The following is a 25,801-nucleotide window of genomic DNA, read 5'->3' on the forward strand; positions in this document are numbered from 1 at the left end:
CAGTTCCAGTTCCGGAACAGGGGATGGGGTTTTATTCAAATCTCTTCATTGTACCAAAGAAGGAGAATTCCTTCAGACCAGTTCTGGATCTAAAATTATTGAATCGTTATGTAAGGATACCAACGTTCAAGATGGTAACTGTAAGGACTATATTGCCTTTTGTTCAGCAAGGGAATTATATGTCCACAATAGATTTACAGGATGCATATCTGCATATTCCGATTCATCCAGATCATTATCAGTTCCTGAGATTCTCTTTTCTAGACAAGCTTTACCAATTTGTGGCTCTACCGTTTGGCCTTGCTACAGCTCCAAGAATTTTCACAAAGATTCTCGGTGCCCTTCTGTCTGTAATCAGAGAACAGGGTATTGTGGTATTTCCTTATTTGGACGATATCTTGGTACTTGCTCCGTCTTTACATTTAGCAGAGTCTCATACGAATCGACTTGTGTTGTTTCTTCAAGATCATGGTTGGAGGATCAATTTACCAAAAAGTTCTTTGATTCCTCAAACAAGGGTAACCTTTTCTGGGTTTCCAGATAGATTCAGTGTCCATGACTCTGTCTTTAACAGACAAGAGACGTCTAAAATTGATTACAGCTTGTCGAAACCTTCAGTCTCAATCATTCCCTTCGGTAGCCTTATGCATGGAAATTCTAGGTCTTATGACTGCTGCATCGGACGCGATCCCCTTTGCTCGTTTTCACATGCGACCTCTTCAGCTCTGTATGCTGAACCAATGGTGCAGGGATTACACGAAGATATATCAATTAATATCTTTAAAACCGATTGTTCGACACTCTCTAACGTGGTGGACAGATCACCATCGTTTAATTCAGGGGGCTTCTTTTGTTCTTCCGACCTGGACTGTAATTTCAACAGATGCAAGTCTCACAGGTTGGGGAGCTGTGTGGGGATCTCTGACGGCACAAGGAGTTTGGGAATCTCAGGAGGTGAGATTACCGATCAATATTTTGGAACTCCGTGCAATTTTCAGAGCTCTTCAGTTTTGGCCTCTTCTGAAGAGAGAATCGTTCATTTGTTTTCAGACAGACAATGTCACAACTGTGGCATACATCAATCATCAAGGAGGGACTCACAGTCCTCTGGCTATGAAAGAAGTATCTCGAATTTTGGTTTGGGCAGAATCCAGCTCCTGTCTAATCTCTGCGGTTCATATCCCAGGTGTAGACAATTGGGAAGCGGATTATCTCAGTCGCCAAACGTTGCATCCGGGCGAATGGTCTCTTCACCCAGAGGTATTTCTTCAGATTGTTCAAATGTGGGGGCTCCCAGAGATAGATCTGATGGCCTCTCATCTAAACAAGAAACTTCCCAGGTATCTGTCCAGATCCCGGGATCCTCAGGCGGAGGCAGTGGATGCATTATCACTTCCTTGGAAGTATCATCCTGCCTATATCTTTCCGCCTCTAGTTCTTCTTCCAAGAGTAATCTCCAAGATTCTGAGGGAATGCTCGTTTGTTCTGCTAATAGCTCCGGCATGGCCTCACAGGTTTTGGTATGCGGATCTTGTCCGGATGGCATCTTGCCAACCATGGACTCTTCCGTTAAGACCAGACCTTCTGTCGCAAGGTCCTTTTTTCCATCCGGATCTGAAATCCTTAAATTTAAAGGTATGGAGATTGAACGCTTGATTCTTGGTCAAAGAGGTTTCTCTGACTCCGTGATTAATACTATGTTACAGGCTCGTAAATCTGTATCTCGAGAGATATATTATAGAGTCTGGAAGACTTATATTTCTTGGTGTCTTTCTCATCATTTTTCTTGGCATTCTTTTAGAATACCGAGAATTTTACAGTTTCTTCAGGATGGTTTAGATAAGGGTTTGTCCGCAAGTTCTTTGAAAGGACAAATCTCCGCTCTTTCTGTTCTTTTTCACAGAAAGATTGCTATTCTTCCTGATATTCATTGTTTTGTACAAGCTTTGGTTCGTATAAAACCTGTCATTAAGTCAATTTTCTCCTCCATGGAGTTTGAATTTGGTTCTGGGAGCTCTTCAAGCTCCTCCGTTTGAACCTATGCATTCATTGGACATTAAATTACTTTCTTGGAAAGTTTTGTTCCTTTTGGCCATCTCTTCTGCTAGAAGAGTTTCTGAATTATCTGCTCTTTCTTGTGATTCTCCTTTTCTGATTTTTCATCAGGATAAGGCGGTGTTGCGAACTTCTTTTGAATTTTTACCTAAAGTTGTGAATTCCAACAACATTAGTAGAGAAATTGTGGTTCCTTCATTATGTCCTAATCCTAAGAATTCTAAGGAGAAATCGTTGCATTCTTTGGATGTTGTTAGAGCTTTGAAATATTATGTTGAAGCTACGAAATCTTTCCGTAAGACTTCTAGTCTATTTGTTATCTTTTCCGGTTCTAGAAAGGCCAGAAAGCTTCTGCCATTTCTTTGGCATCTTGGTTGAAATCTTTAATTCATCTTGCCTATGTTGAGTCGGGTAAAATTCCGCCTCAGAGAATTACAGCTCATTCTACTAGGTCAGTATCTACTTCCTGGGCGTTTAGGAATGAAGCTTCGGTTGACCAGATCTGCAAAGCAGCAACTTGGTCCTCTTTGCATACTTTTACTAAATTCTACCATTTTGATGTATTTTCTTCTTCTGAAGCAGTTTTTGGTAGAAAAGTTCTTCAGGCAGCGGTTTCAGTTTGAATCTTCTGCTTATGTTTTTCGTTAAACTTTATTTTGGGTGTGGATTATTTTCAGCAGGAATTGGCTGTCTTTATTTTATCCCTCCCTCTCTAGTGACTCTTGTGTGGAAAGATCCACATCTTGGGTAGTCATTATCCCATACGTCACTAGCTCATGGACTCTTGTTAATTACATGAAAGAAAACATAATTTATGTAAGAACTTACCTGATAAATTCATTTCTTTCATATTAACAAGAGTCCATGAGGCCCACCCTTTTTTTGTGGTGGTTATGATTTTTTTGTATAAAGCACAATTATTCCAATTCCTTATTTTATATGCTTCGCACTTTTTTTCTTATCACCCCACTTCTTGGCTATTCGTTAAACTGATTTGTGGGTGTGGTGAGGGGTGTATTTATAGGCATTTTAAGGTTTGGGGAAACTTTGCCCCTCCTGGTAGGAATGTATATCCCATACGTCACTAGCTCATGGACTCTTGTTAATATGAAAGAAATGAATTTATCAGGTAAGTTCTTACATAAATTATGTTTTTTCCTATACCTAAAAGGCTTACAGAAATTGTTAACAAGGAGTGGGATAGACCCGGTGTGCCTTTTTCACCCCCTCCTATATTTAGAAAAATGTTTCCAATAGACGCCACCACACGGGACTTATGGCAGACGGTCCCTAAGGTGGAGGGAGCAGTTTCTACTCTGGCTAAGCGCACCACTATCCCGGTGGAGGATAGCTGTGCTTTTTCAGATCCAATGGATAAAAAGTTAGAGGGTTACCTTAAGAAAATATTTGTTCTGCAAGGTTTTATATTACAACCCCTTGCATGCATTGCGCCTGTCACGGCTGCGGCGGCATTCTGGTTTGAGTCTCTGGAAGAGACCCTTAGCACAGCTCCATTGGATGAGATTATAGACAAGCTTAAAGTCCTTAAGCTAGCTAATTCATTTATTTTTGATGCCGTAGTACACTTAACTAAACTTACGGCTAAGAACTCCGGATTCGCCATTCAAGCGCGTAGAGCGCTGTGGCTTAAATCCTGGTCAGCTGATGTGACTTCTAAATCTAAATTGCTTAACATTCCTTTCAAAGGGCAGACATTATTCGGGCCCGGTTTGAAAGAAATTATCGCTGACATTACTGGAGGTAAGGGCCATGCCCTGCCTCAAGACAGGGCCAAACCAAGGGCTAAACAGTCTAATTTTCGTGCCTTTCGTAACTTCAAGGCAGGAGCAGCATCAACTTCCTCCGCTCCAAGACAGGAAGGAACTGTTGCTCGCTACAGACAGGGCTGGAAACCTAACCAGTCCTGGAACAAGGGCAAGCAGGCCAGAAAACCTGCTGCTGCCCCTAAGACAGCATGAAGTGAGGGCCCCCGATCCGGAAACGGATCTAGTGGGGGGGCAGACTTTCTCTCTTCGCCCAGGCTTGGGCAAGAGATGTCCAGGATCCCTGGGCGTTAGAGATCATATCTCAGGGATATCTTCTGGACTTCAAAGCTTCTCCTCCACAAGGGAGATTTCATCTTTCAAGGTTATCAGCAAACCAGATAAAGAAAGAGGCGTTTCTACGCTGTGTACAAGACCTCTTACTAATGGGAGTGATCCACCCAGTTCCGCGGGTCGGAACACGGACAAGGGTTTTATTCAAATCTGTTTGTGGTTCCCAAAAAAGAGGGAACCTTCAGACCAATCTTGGACTTAAAGATCCTAAACAAATTCCTAAGAGTTCCATCGTTCAAAATGGAAACTATTCGGACCATCTTACCTATGATCCAAGAGGGTCAGTACATGACCACAGTGGATTTAAAGGATGCCTACCTTCACATACCGATTCACAAGGATCATTACCGGTATCTAAGGTTTGCCTTCCTAAACAGGCATTACCAGTTGTAGCTCTTCCCTTCGGGTTAGCTACAGCTCCAAGAATCTTTACAAAGGTTCTGGGCTCTCTTCTGGCGGTACTAAGACCGCGAGGAATAGCGGTAGCTCCGTACCTAGACGACATTCTGATACAAGCGTCAAGTTTCCAAACTGCCAAGTCTCATACAGAGTTGGTTCTGGCATTTCTAAGGTCGCATGGGTGGAAGGTGAACGTAGAAAAGAGTTCTCTATTGCCACTCACAAGAGTTCCCTTCTTAGGGACTCTTATAGATTCTGTAGAAATGAAGATTTACCTGACAGAGGACAGGTTATCAAAACTTCTAAATGCTTGCCGTGTCCTTCATTCCATTCAACACCCGTCAGTGGCTCAATGCATGGAGGTAATCGGCTTAATGGTAGCGGCAATGGACATAGTACCTTTTGCACGCCTGCATCTCAGACCGCTGCAATTGTGCATGCTAAGTCAGTGGAATGGGGATTGCTCAGATTTGTCCCCTATGCTAAATCTGGATCAAGAGACCAGAGATTCTCTTCTATGGTGGCTTTCTCGGCCACATCTGTCCAGGGGGATGCCCTTCAGCAGGCCAGATTGGACGATTGTAACAACAGACGCCAGCCTTCTAGGTTGGGGCGCAGTCTGGAATTCCCTGAAGGCTCAGGGATCATGGACTCAGGAGGAGAGACTCCTTCCAATAAACATTCTGGAATTAAGAGCAGTTTTCAATGCTCTTCTGGCTTGGCCTCAGTTAGCAACTCTGAGGTTCATCAGGTTTCAGTCGGACAACATCACGACTGTGGCTTACATCAACCATCAGGGAGGGACAAAGAGTTCCCTAGCGATGATGGAAGTCTCAAAGATAATTCGCTGGGCAGAGTCTCACTCTTGCCACCTGTCAGCGATCCACATCCCAGGCGTGGAGAACTGGGAGGCGGATTTCCTAAGTCGCCAGACTTTTCATCCGGGGGAGTGGGAACTTCATCCGGAGGTGTTTGCCCAACTGCTTCATCATTGGGGCAAACCAGATCTGGATCTCATGGCGTCTCGCCAGAACGCCAAGCTTCCTTGTTACGGATCCAGGTCCAGGGACCCGGGAGCGGTTACTGATAGATGCTCTGACTGCACCTTAGGTCTTCAACATGGCTTATGTGTTTCCACCCTTCCCGATGCTTCCTCGATTGATTGCCAGGATCAAACAGGAGAGAGCATCGATGATTCTAATAGCGCCTGCGTGGCCACGCAGGACCTGGTATGCAGATCTAGTGGACATGTCGTCCTGTCCACCATGGTCTCTGCCTCTGAGACAGGACCTTCTGATTCAGGGTCCTTTCAAACATCCAAATCTAATTTCTCTGAGGCTGACTGCATGGAGATTGAACGCTTGATTCTATCAAAGCGGGGATTCTCGGAGTCAGTGATTGATACCTTAATACAGGCTAGGAAACCTGTTACCATTAAAATTTACCATAAAATATGGCGTAAATACTTATATTGGTGCGAATCCAAGAGTTACTCATGGAGTAAGGTTAGGATTCCTAGGATATTGTCTTTTCTACAAGAAGGTTTAGAAAAGGGTTTATCTGCTAGTTCGTTAAAGGGACAGATCTCAGCTCTGTCTATCCTTTTACACAAACGTCTGTCAGAAGTTCCAGACGTTCAGGCTTTTTGTCAGGCTTTGGCTAGGATTAAGCCTGTGTTTAAGACTGTTGCTCCGCCGTGGAGCTTAAACTTAGTTCTTAACGTTCTGCAAGGTGTTCCGTTTGAACCCCTTCATTCCATTGATATCAAGCTGTTATCTTGGAAAGTTCTGTTTTTAATGGCTATTTCCTCGGCTCGAAGAGTCTCTGAGTTATCGGCCTTACATTGTGATTCTCCTTATCTGATTTTTCATTCAGACAAGCCGGTTCTGCGTACTAAACCTGGGTTCTTACCTAAGGTAGTCACTAACAAGAATATCAATCAAGAGATTGTTGTTCCATCATTGTGTCCTAACCCTTCTTCAAAGAAGGAACGACTTCTGCACAATCTGGACGTCGTCCGTGCCCTGAAATTTTATTTGCAGGCAACTAAGGAATTTCGTCAAACTTCTTCCCTGTTTGTCGTTTATTCTGGACAGAGGAGAGGTCAAAAAGCTTCGGCTACCTCTCTCTCTTTTTGGCTTCGTAGCATAATACGTTTAGCCTATGAGACTGCTGGACAGCAGCCTCCTGAAAGGATTACAGCTCATTCTACTAGAGCTGTGGCTTCCACTTGGGCCTTTAAGAATGAGGCCTCTGTTGAACAGATTTGCAAGGCTGCAACTTGGTCTTCACTTCACACTTTTTCAAAATTTTACAAATTTGACACTTTTGCTTCTTCGGAGGCTGTTTTTGGGAGAAAGGTTCTACAGGCAGTGGTTCCTTCCGTGTAAAGATCCTGCCTGTCCCTCCCGTCATCCGTGTACTTTTAGCTTTGGTATTGGTATCCCATAAGTAATGGATGACCCGTGGACTGACTACACTTAACAGGAGAAAATATAATTTATGCTTACCTGATAAATTCCTTTCTCCTGTAGTGTAGTCAGTCCACGGCCTGCCCTGTTTTTTACGGCAGGTCTAAATTTTAAATTAAACTCTAGTCACCACTGCACCCTATAGTTTCTCCTTTCTCGTTTGGTTTCGGTCGAATGACTGGTATGACGTAGAGGGGAGGAGCTATATAGCAGCTCTGCTTGGGTGATCCTCTTGCACTTCCTGTTAGGGAGGAGATATAATCCCATAAGTAATGGATGACCCGTGGACTGACTACACTACAGGAGAAAGGAATTTATCAGGTAAGCATAAATTATATTTTTTCGATCTCATGAATGGAAGATAAACTTAGAGACCTCCTTAAGGCCATCTGTGGCTCAGTGTATGGAAGTAATTGGTCTCATGGCGTCTCGGACCATTACATCTGTGCATGCTGAGGCAGTGGAACAGCAATCATTCGGATCTATCTCAACAGATTTCCCTGGACAGGTCGAGAGAATCGCTCTCTTGGAGGCTCTGTCCAGATCATCTGTCCCTCGGGACATCCTTTCTAAGACCATCCTGGGAGATTGTGACTACAGGATGGGAAGCTGTTTGGGGTGCCAAAAAGGCACCGGGCCTGCGGTCTCAGGTAGAACGCTCCCTCCCGATCAACATTCTGGAACTTCGAGCAATCTACAATGCTCTGAAGGCTTGGCCTCTTCTGGGTTTGTCCAGAATTCTGTATGCTGTCAGCAATCCACATTCCGGGTGTGGACAACTGGAAAGCGGACTTTCTCAGCAGACAATCCTTTCTTCAGGGGGAATAGTCTCTCCATCCCGAAGTGTTTGCGAAGTTATGCTGCATGTTGGGATCCCGGAGATAGATCTCATGGCGTCTCGTCTCAATACCAAGCTACCCAGATACGGGTCGAGGTCCAGGGATCCTCAGGCGGAGCTAATAGATGCATTAGCAGTGCCTTGGAGGTTCAGTCTAGTCTACCTTTTTCCGCCTTTACCACTCTTTTCTCGGGTAGTGGCCCGCATCAAGCAGAAGCAGGCGTCAGTAATACTGATTGCTCCATCATGGCCGCAAAGGACGTGGTTCGCTGATCTAGTGAGGATGTCATCTTTTCCTCCATGGAAGTTACCTTGTCGCAGGGATCTGCTGGAACAAGATCCTTTTGTTCATCAAAATCTAGATTCTCTGAAGCCGACTGCGTGGAGATTGAACGCTTAGTCCATGCCAAGAGAGGGTTTTCTGAGAGAGTTATTGATACTCTCATTCAAGCTCCTAAGCTGGTTACTCATGTCATCTATCATAAGGTGTGGAGAACCTACTTATTCTGGTGTGAAGAGCTTGGATTTCTCTGGCATAAAGTTAAGGTTGCCAGGATTCTATTGTTTCTCCTGGAGAGACTGGAGAAGGGTCTTTCGGCCAGTTCCCTGAGGGGACAGATTTCGGCCTTGTCTGTTTTACTGCACAAGAGGCTCTCGGAGCTTCCAGATGTTCAGTCTTTTGTTAAAGCTCTGATTAGGATCAGACCTGTGTTCAGATCTTCGGCTCCTCCTTGGAGTCTGAATCTGGTTCTTAAGGTTTTGCAACGGGATCCATTTGAGCCTATGCATGAAATTGACATTAAGTTGTTGTCCTGGAAGGTTCTTTTTCTACTGGCTATTGCTTCTGCTCAGAGTACCTGAGATTGCCGCCTTGCAATGTGAGCCTCCTTATCTGGTGTTCCATTCTGATAAGGCTGTCCTACGTACTAAGTTAGGGTTTCTCCCTAAGGTCGTGTCAGACCACAACATCAATCAAGAGATTGTGGTCCCTTCTTTGTGTCCTAATCCTTCTTCTACCAAGGAACGTTTACTTCAAAATGTGGACATGGTTCGTGCCTTGAAGTTTTATCTTCAAGCTACTAAGGATTTTAGACAAACTTCTTCCTTGATTGTTGCCTATTTTGGGAAGCATAAGGGTCACTTTTTCAAAATTTTACAAGTTTGATGTTTTTTCTTCAGCTGAAGCAGCCTTCTGGAGAGTGGTTTTGCAGGCTGTGGTGCCCTCAGATTAGGGTCTGCCTCTCTTTTTGTCCCTCCCATTTTCATTCAGTGTCCTCTAGAGCTTGGGTATAAGTTTCCCAACAGTAAGGAATGAAGCATTTGACTCTCCTTATATTAAGAAGGAAAACATAAATTATGCTCCCCAGCAGATGTAGGATGCCTTGCCTGGGAGCTCCTGACCTCAAACTCTAAAAAACGGGGTATAACCCCGATATAATCTAGTCTTTTTTGGCCGGTGGCTAGAGGACATTGATGTGGGAAGAAACCTGTGACATGGGGATGGAGAATTTGTTGGCACAACTATATTGATGAGCTGAATGATTCAAGCGGAGCTCTGAGCCACATGTTGCAGCGCCATTTTGAGGGGAGATATGCAAATGCCCGCCATGGAGATACAGGAACTCTACACCGGCATTAGAGAATTACTTGAAGAGTATGGGAGAAAGATCTGCGAGAGATTTGATGCCCTCGAGGTAATCATCCAAGAGGCGCGGACCCGTAGCAGCACAGCCGCTGAAAAGCATATACCAGCACTAGAGCCGCTGTGCCCTGCTGCAGTTGTGGACCCCCAGATGTGTATTCAACCACTGCTGTCGATGAGTGCGGACACCAAGTTTGGGCTCTGTTCTCGCACTACTACCAAAAGCAGCTCGCAAATAGGGGACATACCGCAGTACAGAGGAGAAAGCCCAGTGGAGCTTGACGGCTTACCTACATTGTCATGCGCATCTCTCTGGGTCACTGATGCTGCGGGGTTATCGAGTGGCCTAACTGACTGCGGAAATCCCTTGTCATCGTCCATGAAGCGGCCTGGTCTGGCAGATGCATATACCCATCAGAGCGCTGAACGACAGACCCTCGATTACAGATCTGGCATAGGATAAGACTGTTTTCCCTTATGTGACATGCCTGCAAGTACTGGGATTTCATAACTTTTAATGACGGCCCCTCAGCCTGATAACTCAGACCTACGGTACTTGGCCTACGATGGCAAGCAGTAGGTAAAAGTCGCAGGCAGCTTGCTATGCCATTCCCTCTTTCTCTGATGGTCCCGAGACCTGATACCTGGACTTCCTTGCTAAAGTTGTTCATCTGCCCAAACTGCATCTCCATGCTGAATGATCAGATCGTCTATACCTACCACATCCATTAACCGTTATGTGTCCTGCCCCCAGTTAGAACTAATGAAGATTCTGTGTGAATTACCTACTACTACACTTATCCCTTAGGGTTTTATATTACTCAGAGGTTAATAATGGAGCCCTTATGGTCAATTATTTGTTGTAAATCCTACATCTATCATCTCAGTAAGCTTTAAGAGGTTCTATTCTATTGCAGGAATGTATAACCTTATGCTGTCTATAATATCTCTTACCTAGAATATGATAAGTTAGTATGCTATCTTATATGATTTAACTATCTCTCAGAGAAAAATAAGAGAAACTCTATGGTGACATTCCTTTATACTAAAGGAAGCTTAAGGTAAAGCAATCAATAGCACGTATTTTCTTTGGTGTAGAATTAATGAATGTTCTGTGCGCCTTACATACCTTATTTTATATCTCATCACTACTTATTAATGCTTAGTATCAATGTTTTTTTGGATAGACAGGAAGATAGCCTGCATACTCTATCATTATATTGCCATGTATGATCAACTTAGAGCTTTGTCTGAAATGTACATTCTAGTCAAGGCTGTCCACATGCTTAGTTGTCCTTATTCAGACAGTCATAGTGTTAAGTTACTCTGTAAAAATCTCTGGGCCCAATGTTATGAGTGTAAGTTAACAATAGTAAGATCTGTCATTTTTGGCTTTCCCTCCGCCTCCCCCCCCCCTTTCCCTCCCCTCCCTCTTCCCCCCTCCCTCCCCCTCCTTCTCCCCCCCTTCACTCCTTCTCCCCCCCTTCCCTCCTTCTTTCCCTCCTCCTCCTCCTTCCCCCCCCCCTCCCCTCCTTCCCCCTTCCCCCCCCCACCTCCTCCTCTTCCCTCCTCCCCTCCTTCTCCCCCTCTTTCTCCTTCCCTTCCCCTCCCCCTCCTCCTCCTTCCCTTCCCCTCCCCCTCCTCCTTCCCTCCTCCTTCCCCTTCCTTCCCCCTCCCCTTCCTTCCCCCTCCCCTTCCCCCTCCCCTTCCCCCTCCCCCTCCCCTTCCCCTTCCTTCCCCTTCCCCTCCCCCTCATTACTTCTGTGCGGTTGGGGATGATTTCCCTTCTCTCTGCACCCTTTTGGCAGAGTTTGGCAGCCTCTGCCCTACCTGTAGAGCCATGACCTAGTTTTCTTTTCCCCTACATCATGATAGAATGGCTCTCAGGGGTTCAACACAGGATCATTGATGTTATAGTGATTTCCTGTTTTCTGAAGTTTGCTTAAGATAATAGTTTGAGATTGCCTATGTTCTAATAGAGGCTCAGTATTAATGGTTATTAGACTATAATATTAAGTGAGAGAGGCTATACTCCATGTTTTTCCAAATGATGATCTCTACAGAGCTACCCTGATGTTTTTATTATGCTTTACTATATTGATATTATATATGTACTACATATTCTGTATTTATCCCACATAAGTTGAAATTGCAATCTATACTATTATCTACGTTGCCATATCCTCAATTGTTTTGTTTAGCTTTGGCTCCCACGACTGGACCTGCTTGTCTGAGGAACTCTCAAAACCTACATGATTTAAAAAAAAAAAATGAGGTGCCCACTGTGTAATGTCATGCCAGTATAATATAAGTTGTATAATGTATTCTGTTGATGAGACTGTTGTCAATGTGATATTCAACCTCAATAAAAAAAAAAAAAAAAATTATGCTCCCCAGATAATTTCATTTCCTTCTGTATTATTATTATCGGTTATTTGTAGAGTGCCAACAGATTGCGCAGCGCTAGTGTAAGGCGTGTCCACGGCTCCCGCCGTGTTCTCCGATGGGTGGCCTCCTAAATTTATATTTCTCTTCTGGTACCTTTTATACCCTGATATTTCTCCTACTGTTCCTTGTTCCCTCGGCAGAATGACTGGGGGATGGGGGAAAGGTATTAAAGCCTTTTGGCTGGGGTGTCTTTGACGCCTCCTGGTGGCCCGGTTCAGTATTTCCCAACAGGAATGAAGCAGTGGACTCTCCTTATACAGAAGGAAATTAAATTATCTGGTAAGCATAATTTATGTTTTTGCTTTGTTCCCTTGGTATTCTTAGTTGAAATCTAAACCTAGGAGGTTCATATGCTAATTTCTAAGCCCTTGAACGCCGCCTCTTCTCTCAGGGCATTTTGACAGTTTTTCATCACTAGAGGGTGTTAGTTCATGTGTGTCATATAGATAACGTGCTCACGCACGTGGAGTTCAGGTAAGCCAGCTCTGATTGGCTAAAATGGATGTCTGTCAAAAGAACTGAAATAAGGGGGCAGTTTACAAATGCTTAAATACAAGGTAATCACCGAGGTAAAAAGTGTATTTATATAACTGTGTTGGTTGTGCAAAGCTAGGGAATGGGTAATGAAGGGATTATCTTTTTAAACAATACAAATTCGGGTGTAGACTTTCCCTTTAAGCCTTCAACTACAGGGTTAAACACATAAACCAAGTCAGAATTTATTTTTCAACAGTTTTTTTTATTTTGAAACTAGTTTTCATTTAACTTTAATGAAAATATAACAAAATCACATTCCTTTGTAAATTGTGCTTCCACCTTTTTCTTTCAGACACAGAAGGTTACTCTTAGTGAATGGATAGTGAAAGTTGTTGATGAAAACGGTGTGTGCGTTGAAGGGAAACGCATGTAAGTATCTCTTATATATGTTCCTTCAACAATTCCTTCATTCAACTGTTTAGGTGGCTTCTAGACATGTGCATTTGTCTGTTTTTGTTTTAAAACGATTGCCGAATATCGCTGAATTTGTCTCTCTTTGGAGCCGTATTTGTTCTTGTGAAAGTGCAACACACAGAGATCTAGATTTTCACAGATCTTTGTTTTTCTTTTAGAAGAAGAAATCTGGCTCTGCAAAAATACTTTGAGTGGTGGCCAAATTTGGCATTCGTTTTAAAAGAACATAGACAAATGTACGTCTACTGGATTATTTGCCTTGATGTTAAATCTTGGAGCGCCAGTCACTATCTGAGGATGTCAAACGAATTTTAGAGCAAGAGTAAAAAATTTTTTTTATTATTATTACCCTCTCACATACACACACTCCTGTGCTGAGTACTTTAAATTCATTCTTAATAATTTATATTTTTAACCAAATGCAAACTGAGTGAATAGAAAAATTTGTTCCATAAAATATTTCAATCAAATTTTTCTTCTTTAGGACAAGCATTGCAGAGATTAAAAGGATTAATACTTTGGAACATGCAATGTTATCACAAGGCTTTGACCTTTGATAGTGCACCTCTAGGAGTCTTGTATCGAAGTTTAGGTCACTCCTACTTCTGCAGGGCTTTTCCTCACCTCTTTGGGCTCGATTTACCAAAGCCCTACGGCTGCAAGTTCTCACAAGAACTTGCTCGCCGTAATTTATCAAGCAGCGGTCACCAGACCGCCGCTTCCTTAAACTCTTCGCCACCTCTAAGGTGGCAACATTCAGTCTCCGCGGTCGAGTCCGACCGAGGAGATTGACAGCTCCTGCCCGCGCGCGATTGGCTGTGCCGGGCAGGGTGCGGGATTGCACGCAAGCACAAAATTGCGCTCGTGTTCAATGGTGATTACCTGCGGGTAATTTCTCCCCGCCACAGGCGAGCTGAGGCGTACAGGGGCCCATATATGTGCCCCTGTACGCCTCAGCTTTGATAAATCTAGCCCTTAATCTTGCTAAACTGTTTGCATGTGTTTGCTTCTTGGCACATCCCTGAAGCACACAAGCCCTGAAGGTGCTATCTTTATTATGCAGATGGAAAGGTCAATAAGTCTACTAGGAGACCATGCAATACATTGTCTCTGAAGTATAGACACAGATGTTTTTAGGTGCCACGTTTGCTAGTAGATACCATAACTTGATTCTTCCTCTACTCATTGTTCTAAGAAAGGAGAGTATGCTGTGCTCCACTTTGTAGTTGTGAAGGAGCTAAAGAGTGACTAAATGAGAATAGTGGCTGTAGCTCTACTGATAAATAGTTTAAGACCAAACTTATGTCTTGGCTATGCTCTGCTTTACTTATATAGCTGAACAATACATGGTCTTTGTTTTTCAACATAAATGGCCTTATGGCTAATAAGTTTAAATATTTAAAGTGATGGTAAATTAACTAGTTGCTAAACTTGCCTGAATAAACAATGTGACATTCCCATGTATATCGCTAGAATTCCCATGTATATCGCTAGAAATGTTAAATTCTTGAATTTATTTTATATATATATATATATATATATATATATATATATATATATACTTTTATTCTATTCCTGCTTCTTCATATTCTTTTCCCCTTCAATTTTATTTTCTGTAGTGAATATAATTTATATAAAGTAATTTAATCTATGTGAATTTACCATCACTTTAATTGGTTTAATTGTGGTGTTATAGCAATATATAAATACATCAGGTGTGTAACAACTCTATAAAGTACATCACATGTGCAAATGTTAATTGGTTTAGATAAAAACTAAAACGCACTTGGATACAATACAATAGAACTGCATAATAAAAAGACAATGCAATAGCACTTTGAATTTAAAATAAGCAGATTTTTTTTCCTGACAAATTTCAATATGTATTTCAATTTTGCTGACCTCCTATATCATGTGACATCCTTAAGCCTATCACAGAATCCTATATGTATACACTGAATTTCTGCACATACTCAGTAGTAACTGGTGCCTCAGAAAGTGTGCACAATTTGATAATAAAAGTAAAATGGAAAGTATTTTAAAACAGCATGCTCTATCTGAATCATGAAAGTTTCATTTTGACTTAGTGTCCTTTTATGTGTTTTAAGAGTTGTAATCTCTGTTCAGAGATGAGTTGTAAGCGTATTTATTTTCTACAAAGACTCCCTATTCTGCAGGGATGTCGGAGGAGTTTATTGGCACAGTAATATAATTGTGGAGCGCATAACCAGCAATCAAGTGAAAACATCCACTGGCCGTGTGTATGAGTTACAAGGAAAAGCAGACATATTCTGTATGAAGGAAGCAGGTAAACAACATGCTCTCAATATTACACCTGTACCATTAATGTATTTTCATTAAGTTTATTGATCTTCTGAAACATTAATTTAAATATTTCTGAGTACCTCCTGGGTTTTATATTTTTAGATTACTAAAAAGTAAATTTTTGCTTACCTGATAAATGTATTTCTTTTTTGACACGATGAGTGCACGGATCATCTTAATTACTAATGGGATATTCACCTCCTGGTCAGCAGGAGTAGGCAAAGAGCTCCCTTCCCTCCCACTCCAGTCATTCGACCGAAGTTAGGAAGAGAAAGGAAAAGCCAAGGTGCAGAGGTGTCTGAAGTTTACAATAACCCACAACCTGTCTAACAGAACAGGGCGGGCCGTGGACTCATCGTGTCAAAAAAGAAATACCCATTATCAGGTAAGCATACATTTTCTTTTCTTTTTTAAGACATGATGAGTCCACGGATCATCTTAATTACTAATGGGATTAAATACCCAAGCTAGAGTACACAGATGATACGGGAGGGACAAGACAGGGAACTTAAATGGAAGGCACCCCTGCTTGAAGAACCTTTCTCCAAAAAGCAGCCGCAGCCGAGTCAAATTTGTAGAACTTTGAAATAGTGTGAAGAGAGGACCAAGATGCAGCCTTTCAAATTTGTTCCACATAAGCTTAATTTTTGAACGCCCATGAGGAAGCAACAGCCCTCGTGGAATGAGCCGTAACTCTCTCTGGAGACTGCTGTCCAGCAGTCTCATATGCAAAAACATAAGACACTCTTCAGCCAAAAAGAAAGAGAAGTAGCCGTAGCTTTCTGTCCCTTACGTTTTCCTGTTAAAACCACCAACAAAGAAGAAGACTGACGAAAGTCCTTAATTGCTTGCAGGTAAAACTTTAAAGCACGGACCACTTCCAAATTGTGCAGAAGTCTTTCCTACCGAGAAGAAGGATTAAGACACAAGGAAGGAACAACAATCTCCTGATTAATGTTCCGATCAGAAACAACTTTAGGAAGAAATCCTAATTTAGAACCTAAAACTACCTTATCCGAATGGAAAATAAGATAAGGAGACTCATACTGTAAAGCCGAGAGCTCTGACACTCTCCGAACAGAAGAAAAATCAACCAGAAATAAAACTTCCCAAGATAACAACTTAATATCTAAGGAATGCATAGGCTCAAACGGAGCCCCTTGAAGAACTCTGAGAACTAAATTCAGACTCCATGGAGGAGTAACTGGTTGAACACAGGCCTGATCCTGACCAAGGCCTGACAAAATGATTGTACATCTGGGACATCTGCCAGACGTTTGTGTAACAAAATAGATAAAGACAGAGATTTGACCCTATCGGGGACGATAAACCTTTCTCCAAACCCTCTTGGAGAAAAGACAAAATTCTAGGAACCCTAACTCTACTCCATGAGTATTCCATGGATTCACACCAATAGAAATATTTACACCATATCTTATGATACATCTTTCTAGTGACAGGCTTACTAACCTGAATCATGGTCTCAATGACCGACTCAGAAAAAAAAACCTGCTTGGATAATATTAATCATTCAATCTCCAAGCAGTCAGTTTCAGAGAAACCAAATATGGTTGAAGGAGGGACCCTTGAATTAGAAGGTCCTACCTCAACGGAAGTCTCCAAGGTGGCAGAGATGACATGTCCACCAGATCTGCACACCAAATCCTGCAAGGCTAAGTCGGTGCTATGAAGATCACTGATGACCTCTCCTGCTTGATTTGAGCAATGACCCGAGGAAGAAAAGCAAACCGAGGAAAAAGATGGAGAACATTTCCGGATGGAGTTCCCACTCCCCCGGATCAAAAGGTGTGTCTGCTCAGGAAATCTGCCTCCCAGATATCCACCCCTGGGATGTGGATTGCCGACAGGCAGGCAGCAAGAATGGGCCTCCGCCCACTGAATTTATATTGGATACCTCTGTCATCGCTAAGGAACACCTCGTTCCTCCCTGATGATTGATGTAAACCACTGACTTTATCTTGTTCGACTGGAACCTGAAAAACTGGACCAAGGCTAACTAGGGCCAGGCCAGAAGAACATTGTAGTTCGCTCTCAGCTCCATAATGTTTATAGAAAAAACAGACTCTAGCTGAGTCCAAACCCCTTGAGCCATTAGGGAGCCCCAAACTGCTCCCCACCCTAGAAGGCTGGCGCCTGTTGTCACAATCACTCAAGATGGTCTGCGAAAGCAGGTTCCATGGGAGAGATGATCCAGAGACAATCTCATTGAAGAGAATCCCTTGTCTCCTGCTCCAGTTAGTATTCGAGGAGACAAATCTGTATAATCACCGATCCATTGTCTGAGTATGCTTAACTGCAGAGGTCTGAAATGGAACCGAGCAAACAGGATGGTGTCCATTGCCTCCACCATCAGCCCGATTACCTCCTTGCACTGAGTCACTGAAGGCCGAGGAGTGGACTGAATGAAAAGACAAGTATCGATAATCTCTGATTTCATTGATAAGGAATCTATTATGGTTCCTAAGAAAGTTACCCTTGTGCTTGGGACTAAGGAACTCTTTTCCAAAATTACCTTCTACCTGTGAGATCACGGGAAGGATAACACCATGTCCGTGTGAAATCTTGCTAGCTGTAAGGATGGTGCCTGGACTAGAATGTCGTCCAGATAGGGTGCGACTGCAATGTCCCGTAACCGAATCACCACCAACAGCGCTCCCAGAGCCTTTTTGAAAACACTGAGAGCTGTGGCAAGACCGAAAGGAAAAGCCACGAACTGGAAGCGTTTGTCCAGAAAGGCAAACCTTAGAACTTGTGAATGGCACATGAAGATACGCGTCCTTTAACTTCACTGTTCTTGGATTAAGGGAAGAATGGAATGAATAGTTTCCATCTTGAAGGACGGTACACTAAGAAAATTTGTTTAGACTCTTGAGACCTAAAAAGTGGTCTGAAGGTTCCCTCTTTTTTGGGAACCATAAACAGATTGGTATAAAAAACCCAGACCCAGTACCTGTATTGGGACTGGAACAATCATTCCCAGGTCTGAGAGGTCTCCTACGCAGTGTAAGAACGCCTCTCCTTTTGTCTGATCTGCAGATAATCTTGAAAGCAGAAACCTGCCTCTGGGAGGAAAACTTTTGAACTCTAATTTGAATCCCTGGGACACTATTTTCTATTGCCCAGGGATTCTGAACATTTTAAACCCAAGCCTGAGCGAAGACTGAAAGTCTGCCCCTTACAAGATCCGATCCCGGATCGAGGGCATGTCCTTCATGCTGTCTTTGATTCAACAGCAGGCTATTTGGATTTTTTTTTTAATTTAATTCTTTAAAATTTCAAGGGAGATTATTTCCGTCAAGTCAGGTTCCAACAAGGTCTTCCCCTTGTAAGGAATCGCTAAAAACTTAGACTTAGAGCATACATCCGTAGAACAAGAGCATACATCCGTAGAACAAGGCTCTAACCATAAGGCTCTGTGAGCTGGAACAGAGAAACCTATTTTCCCAGTTTGATAACTTGAAGGAAAGAATTTGAAAGAAAGGAATTGGCCAATTTGAAAGCTTTTATCCTATCCTGGATTTTATCCAGGGGAGATTCTGACTTAGTAGTATCAGACAATGCAAACCAATATGCCGTTGCACAAGTGACGGTAGCAAAGTACCCAGCTGGTTGCCATGGTAAACCCTAGTGTACATCCCCTTTTCTATCCTCTAAGGGTATAATAGTTATCTTAGCTAAGCTGGAAACTACTCCTTCAACCATAGGAAATGTTATCCCATTCTACATCTGAGTCTGAGAATACTCCCCAGATAATCCCGAAGTATCTTCCTCTTTCAAGTAACAGGGAAGGACCATTCGGAATAGCACCTATTGAATCAATTACCCTAAAGGATTGGAAATAATTACTCTAATAATGTCTTCTGCCACGTGGGAAAAACATATAATGCATGAAATGCAGAGAAAACCCGGGTGGATTGCAAGTGGGCCATAAAATTTTGTGGGACACTAAAGGAGACCTTTGTCAACAGACTCCGAAGCAGCAAGCATCCTAGAAGGAGTAGGTTTAGATTTTTTTTTAAATTGACACATAAAAAAACATTACTGTCACTTTAAATTTTGAAGGTAATTTTTTAGTGCAGAAGCAAGCAAATTAGCATGCCAACATTGCTGCTCATAGTATCGCCATTACATTAAAGAAGCAATGTCTTGTGCAGCAATTCCAGATGGAAAGTGCAAGGATCCGCAGGGCACTGCATGCAAGATATAAAAATTAATGTACACTCCTTTAATTAACCTGCCTCACATATAACAGAATAATTAAAGAAAAACTTAACCAGTTGCTAATAACAACCAATATATAGCAAGTGACACTGTCACTTTAAATGTTAAAGGTAAAATATCTCTATTTTTTTACTAAGTCATGAAGATTTATGAGGGAATTGACAGAATACTATGTATACCTCAGCTTGACCCAGCTGAGGCGACAGACAGCCTGTCTATACAAACAACTGTACTTATTACAGTGCTGGCTGAAGCGCAAGCAGTTATACAAGAATTCCTTAGTGTCTTCCGATAACCGTAAGTGACAGGAAGAAAGAGATTTCAATACGGCGCCATCCTCCCCTCCTAGCGCTATATGCACAGAACTGTCAGGAGGGATTATAGAAAACCCTTTGTGTCGATTTATTAGTTCCGCCCCTTGTGGACGTTACCCAAGTCAGCTCCCGGTCGCCATAGTAAATCACAATTAAAAACAAATTCAATACAAGAATAACTTCAATACAAAAAAACCAGGTTAAACACATAAAGGAGCAAATGTACATATCAGGCTAAAAACTTTTTTCATGTATAGAATGTTATTCACATCAAATATACACATCAAATATACAATAAATGAAGCTACGCATTACTAGAAGTTACTAGGGGGACAATCCTGATGACTGCAAAAAGGCATTTATGTTTTTAAATGCTGTAAAACAATAAAATAAGATTTGTAAAATTCCTTGGTGCTTTGGAGTATTGGAATTGGAATTCGTATTTGTGGGCTGGAGGTCGCCAGCTTGTCCACTCTGCACCGTGTCCCAGAAAGGGGATTGCCTATTGCTGGTCTCCATGTGTTTTGCTGTATCTGTATGAGCGACTTGAGACACGAGCAAATAAGGGTAAAGAAAGGATATACCTTACAGACATGGAAAAGCAACAGAAAACAGACGGTACAAAGGTGTTTATGTACACAGAGATGGAGGCGGCATGTATTACTACCCTCACTAGAGGGTCAAGGGACTTTTTAAAAACCATTCCTATTCATGATTATGAGAAGAAATATGAGAACTTAAGAAGTAAAAATACTGCTTGGAATTTACATATCACAACCCTCTCTGAATACCACAGAGTTAAAAGGATTCCCAGAGGACTGCGGATGAATACCCGCTCCACATTATTAAGAGAGAATGAGGAATACTGTGGAAAATTTGAAGCTATTTTAAATAAATGTAGATATGATTTAATTACCCTGACAGTGGAATACCTGCTAAAAGATGTGGAGCAACAAGAAAAGGATATCAAAGCATGTAAGAGCGAATTGATTAAATTACTAACCACTGAAGCGCTGGATGAGTTTCTGCAAAAAACAGATGAAAAGATTACAAACCTGAAAAAGGAAATCCAAGAGCGCAAAAGGTTAACGTTTGTCCGAGATGAAGATGACTATATAAAAGGCAGAGTATACAAGTGGAAAGCGGGGTATTTCGATACACAGAGAGGATTCCCCACAGCATCACGATGACGTCAGGGGCGCTTTGCCAATCAACAACAGAGACGTAAAGAAGGGAGCGGTACTACATCGGAGGCGTCGTCCGGATAGTCATCTCCTTTTTTTATCAAGTGGCGAAGAAGGAACCACAGAGGTGGAAGGAAACACCGGCGGAGAGCAGTCCAAACGGATGAAGACAAGGGGGCAAGGAAATCGGAAACCCTGCAAACATTAATTAATATATCCAATAACAAACTGGAAAATAGTGAGTATGAACTTTTGGAGAAGGGTTTGTCTTTTTGCCCATATAAAGATCTGGACTTTTTTGAGTTAAACAAGGACTTGTATAGGTTCTTTATCAAAAAACAATTTTAACTTAATGTTTCTAACCAATATATGGCGATTAAAGATAATGTGGTAAATAAACCTGACAACTATAAACCTATCACTCCTAAAAGGTATGATTTACGTAAAAAAAGTACATTTACCCCACATATACAAAACAGTAGTTTAGATACATTCACTAAACTAGTTATAGCAGATGTTATTATGTTAGAAACAAAAATAACAGACATAAGGAATAAGAAAAGGAAAAACTTAAATTTATCAAAGGGTGAATGAAAAGCCATAAAAACCATCAAACAAAAAGAGGATAATATTATCATCAAAAGAGCCGACAATGGCGGAGCCACAATAGTACTTGATAAGGAATACTACATAAGGGAAATTAATACACAACTACAAGATACCAACACTTATCAAAAATTAGATGCTAATCCCATCTTTAAGATACAAAAAGAAATCAGAGTAATTACTATTGCTATGACAGCAGGGGTAATAGATAAAAAAAAAATAGTGAATACCTATATAAAGATCATCCAAGAACACCAATTTTTTATACTGTACCGAAGGTGCACAAAAATATGCAAAGCCCCCCGGGGCGTCCAATTGTTTCAAATATTGAATCTGTATTTACCAACATAGCTATCTTTCTGGATAGGGTGTTACAACCCTATGTAGAAAGAATGACCTCATATATAAAAGATACAGGGGATTTTATTAACAAACTTTCAACATTGGAGGTAGATAGTTCCAAATGTATATTATATACTCTTGATGTGAAAAGCTTATATACCTCAATCAAGCATGAGAGTGGTATAGGTATAATACGCCAATTACTTATGTCATCAGGTCAATATGAGTTGCAGCAAATTGATTTTTTTGAGGAGTTGCTGAGGATAGTGTTGTTTTATAATTATTTTCTCTTTATTGACTCCTGGTACATTCAGAAGAAGGGAACTGCCATGGGGTCCAATGTCGCCCCATCATATGCCAATCTTTACATGAACTGTTTTGAAGAAAAATTTGTATATAGTAACCATCTATTTTTGGAATATGGCGCCACCTGGTGGCGATTTATAGATGATATTTTTGGCATATGGTGGGGCGCCGAGGACTCTTTGGTAAAGTTTGTAGAGGAAATTAATCAAGAAGTGGCAGGCCTGGAATTTACTTTGGTACATAGTGAAGAGAGAATGGTGTTTCTGGACACTGTAGTGTATAAAAAGGGAAATGACCTAAAAGTGGACATACATTGTAAAGAAACAGATCGTAATACCCTTTTAAGATATGATAGCTTCCATAACATCAAATTAAAGAACTCCTTACCTAGGAGTCAATTGATTAGAGTTGACAGAATTGTAAGTGATCAGGAAACTAAGCAGTTAAGGTTTAAAGAAATGGGGGAAAAAGTTCCTGGACAGAGGTTACCCAGTAGGGTTAATCGATAAAGAAACACAGAATATATGCCATAGAAGGGATAAAGAAGTAGCCAAACAGGCAAAGAATGAGAGATTGATATTCATATCCCAACATAGTGAGTATAGTGATAGGATATCTAATATCATTAGAAAACACTGGCACATTATTCAGAACTGTAATAAAGAAGTAAAAATATTACAGAATAAGCCTATTATGGCCCACAGGCGTGTAAAGAATCTTCGTGATATTTTGATTAAGTCAGATTTAGGTTCTAAACAGAGAAATAAAGAAAGATATATTACTGAGAAGAATGTTGGCTGTTACCCTTGTTTTGGATGTGGCAATTGCCACTCTAGTCTGTAATTAAGGGGAGAGAATTTGTTCATCCTAGGAGTGGACATAAATTCAAGTTAAAATCCTATTATACATGTGAATCCACATTTGTGGTTTACATCATAAAATGTCCGTGTGCCAGAATTTATGTAGGAGAGACCACCCAAAGTATGAGAAACAGACTTAACCAGCATAAATCTAGCATTCGAAAAAAAGATGAAAAAGCACCTGTAGCATGCCATTTTGTGGAGTATGGCCATCAGATCAGCCAGCTTCGATGGCAAATTATAGATCAGGTATGTGCACCTAGAGGAGGCGGTAATAGAGAAATGCTCTTAAAACAGAGAGAAGCATTTTGGATCCATAAATTGGATACAATGCATCCCAAGGGGTTAAATAGAGAATGGGATCTTGCTGTCTTCCTCTAGGTGCACATGCCTTATTGCAGTCATCAGGATTGTCCCCCCTGTAACTTCTAGTAATGCGTAGCTTCATTTATTGTATATTTGATGTGTAAATTTGATGTGAATAACATTCTATACATGAAAAGTTTTTAGCCTGATTTGTACATTTGCTCCTTTATGTGTTTAACCTGGTCTTTTTGTATTGAAGTTATTCTTGTATTGAATTTGTTTTTAATTGTGACCAGTAGATGGCAGTATATTCCATCTTAAAAGAGTTAGCTATGAAAGGGTTTACACACCTTGCAAGGCATTTTTTGAACCTTACTGTGATTGGCTGGTTTTCCCATTAAATAAGACACAGGTGTATTACTATGTATGCATGATTAAGGGACTGTGGTCCCGAAACGTCGCATATCTACACTGTCTATGTTTTTAAATGCTGTAAAACAATAAAAGAAGATTTGTAAAATTCCTTGGTGCTGTGGAGTATTGGAATTCGTATTTGTGGGCTGGAGGTCGCCAGCTTGTCCACTCTGCACCTTGTCCCAGAAAGGGGATTGCCTATAGACCTCACTGAATTGGTTTCTACTCAAAATAAACGATGCTACGCCGCTGTTATCACGGAAACACCGCTCACACTGACACCTCCCTATACATAAAGAAAGAAAAAATCAACCTGTGATATCCCAGTCGCCATTTCTAACTATATCCACCGGAATCAAACATACAGACTGAGAATGCATATGATAAGAATGTCTAACCAGCTGCTCAGTCCGATTCCACTGTTAGAGTCTCCTCTGTGCATCTGATGTTATACATTGTAACGGTACCCCCAAGCATAATAGGGTTAAAACGCAGTTTAGTAGATCTTCCCTTTCAGAGGCACAGCATACAGTAAATTTCCCCTTTCCCTCCCCCCAAGCATGAGTCAAAGCTCCATGGTGAGAGTCAAACAGATATCAGCCAGAGCTGTGGGTTTATTGTTCTTATATACACATTTTTACACATTAGTACCACCCACAGGGTTTTGTAAAACAACCAATAAACGCATACAATACTCTCAGACACTCCCACACAAAATCCTCCCCTCTGCCTGATGCAATTACCTTGCACAATGGGTGATGTAATTACCTTACACAATGGTTGATGCTGTTACTTTACACAATGGTTGATGCAGTTACCTTACACAATGGTTGATGCAGTTACCTTACACAATGGTTGATGCAGTTACCTTACACAATGGTTGATGCAGTTACCTTACACAATGGTTGATGCAGTTACCTTACACCAGTGTTTTTCAACCAGTGTGCCGTGGCACACTAGTGTGCCATGAGAGATCCTCAGGTGTGCCACGACAGACTAACAACAGTGTGACATTTTTTAAACTTTGCTTGTTTTTTACTCCCAGTGCAGAGGTAGTTTGTAGGAGGCATGGCATAACAGCACAATACATACAGTATGTGTGTGTATGTGTATATATATATGCTGTATTAGGCTACAATGTGTGATTTTTTTTAAATTTTGGGATGGTGGTGTGCCACAGGATTTTTTAATGTAAAAAAGTGTGCCACGGCAAAAAAAAGGTTAAAAATCACTGCCTTACACAATGGTTGATGCAGTTACCTTAAACCAGTTCCACAGAGTCTTCTTTCCTGGAGATAATTGGGAAGTAATACAATTATCTCCAAGGACAGAGGCAAAACTCATGGTAGCAAAAGACAATAATATACATAAAAATATATAATACTGCAGCTATTGCATAAAACAGGTACATTCAACAAATTCCCAGTTAGCCTAGATCTGAGCGCACATTATTACTGAATGGCGCTCAGGTCACACATATATAGTTCAATTGCCATGGAGCCAAAGTCTTTCACATAGTCTTTCGTTATACGAATGGGCTCCATGGCATAGCTATCTGGGGTATTACTGTTCCAATAGGGCAAGCACCGAACGACCTGGCCTTCGTTTCCCTGCAGGGGAAAATCAAGCGTTTCAACAGGGGGCCATAGTCTAAAGGCAGCAGACGGACAACCAGGCTCCTCCAATGCACAGTGGCGAGATTGGTCTTGTCACATACATAATAAGCATTTCACAGAATCTAAGTCGTCAGCCCCTTAGGCTTGTAGACAACTCCACATGACTAAGAGCACACCCGCAATGCAAACCCATATGCAAATTTCTGTGTGCAAATAAAAAACGTTACTGTCCCTTTCACCCAGGCAGCCTTATTATTAGACCTGGGAATGAAAGATATGCCAGTGCCTGCGTCCTAACTCCCTTAATGTCCCCTACTAAACCTAGGAGAGACTGAATCCAAGTACAATGAGGATAGATGGAAATT

The 25,801-nt window shown here is 41.6% G+C and overlaps 1 protein-coding gene across 1 annotated transcript in view; it reads left to right on the plus strand.

Moving 5' to 3' along the window:
* MIS18BP1 (MIS18 binding protein 1) overlaps window positions 1–25,801 on the plus strand; it is a 399,326-nt gene that overhangs the window by 71,871 nt on the left and 301,654 nt on the right. The window contains exons 5-6 of the mRNA XM_053697673.1: window positions 12,800–12,876; window positions 15,099–15,229. Of these exons, the coding sequence (XP_053553648.1) occupies window positions 12,800–12,876; window positions 15,099–15,229 (208 nt within the window). The remainder of the gene's footprint in view (window positions 1–12,799; window positions 12,877–15,098; window positions 15,230–25,801) is intronic.

Source organism: Bombina bombina, chromosome 1, assembly GCF_027579735.1.
Source record: "Bombina bombina isolate aBomBom1 chromosome 1, aBomBom1.pri, whole genome shotgun sequence".
NCBI classification, from domain to species: Eukaryota; Metazoa; Chordata; class Amphibia; order Anura; family Bombinatoridae; genus Bombina; species Bombina bombina.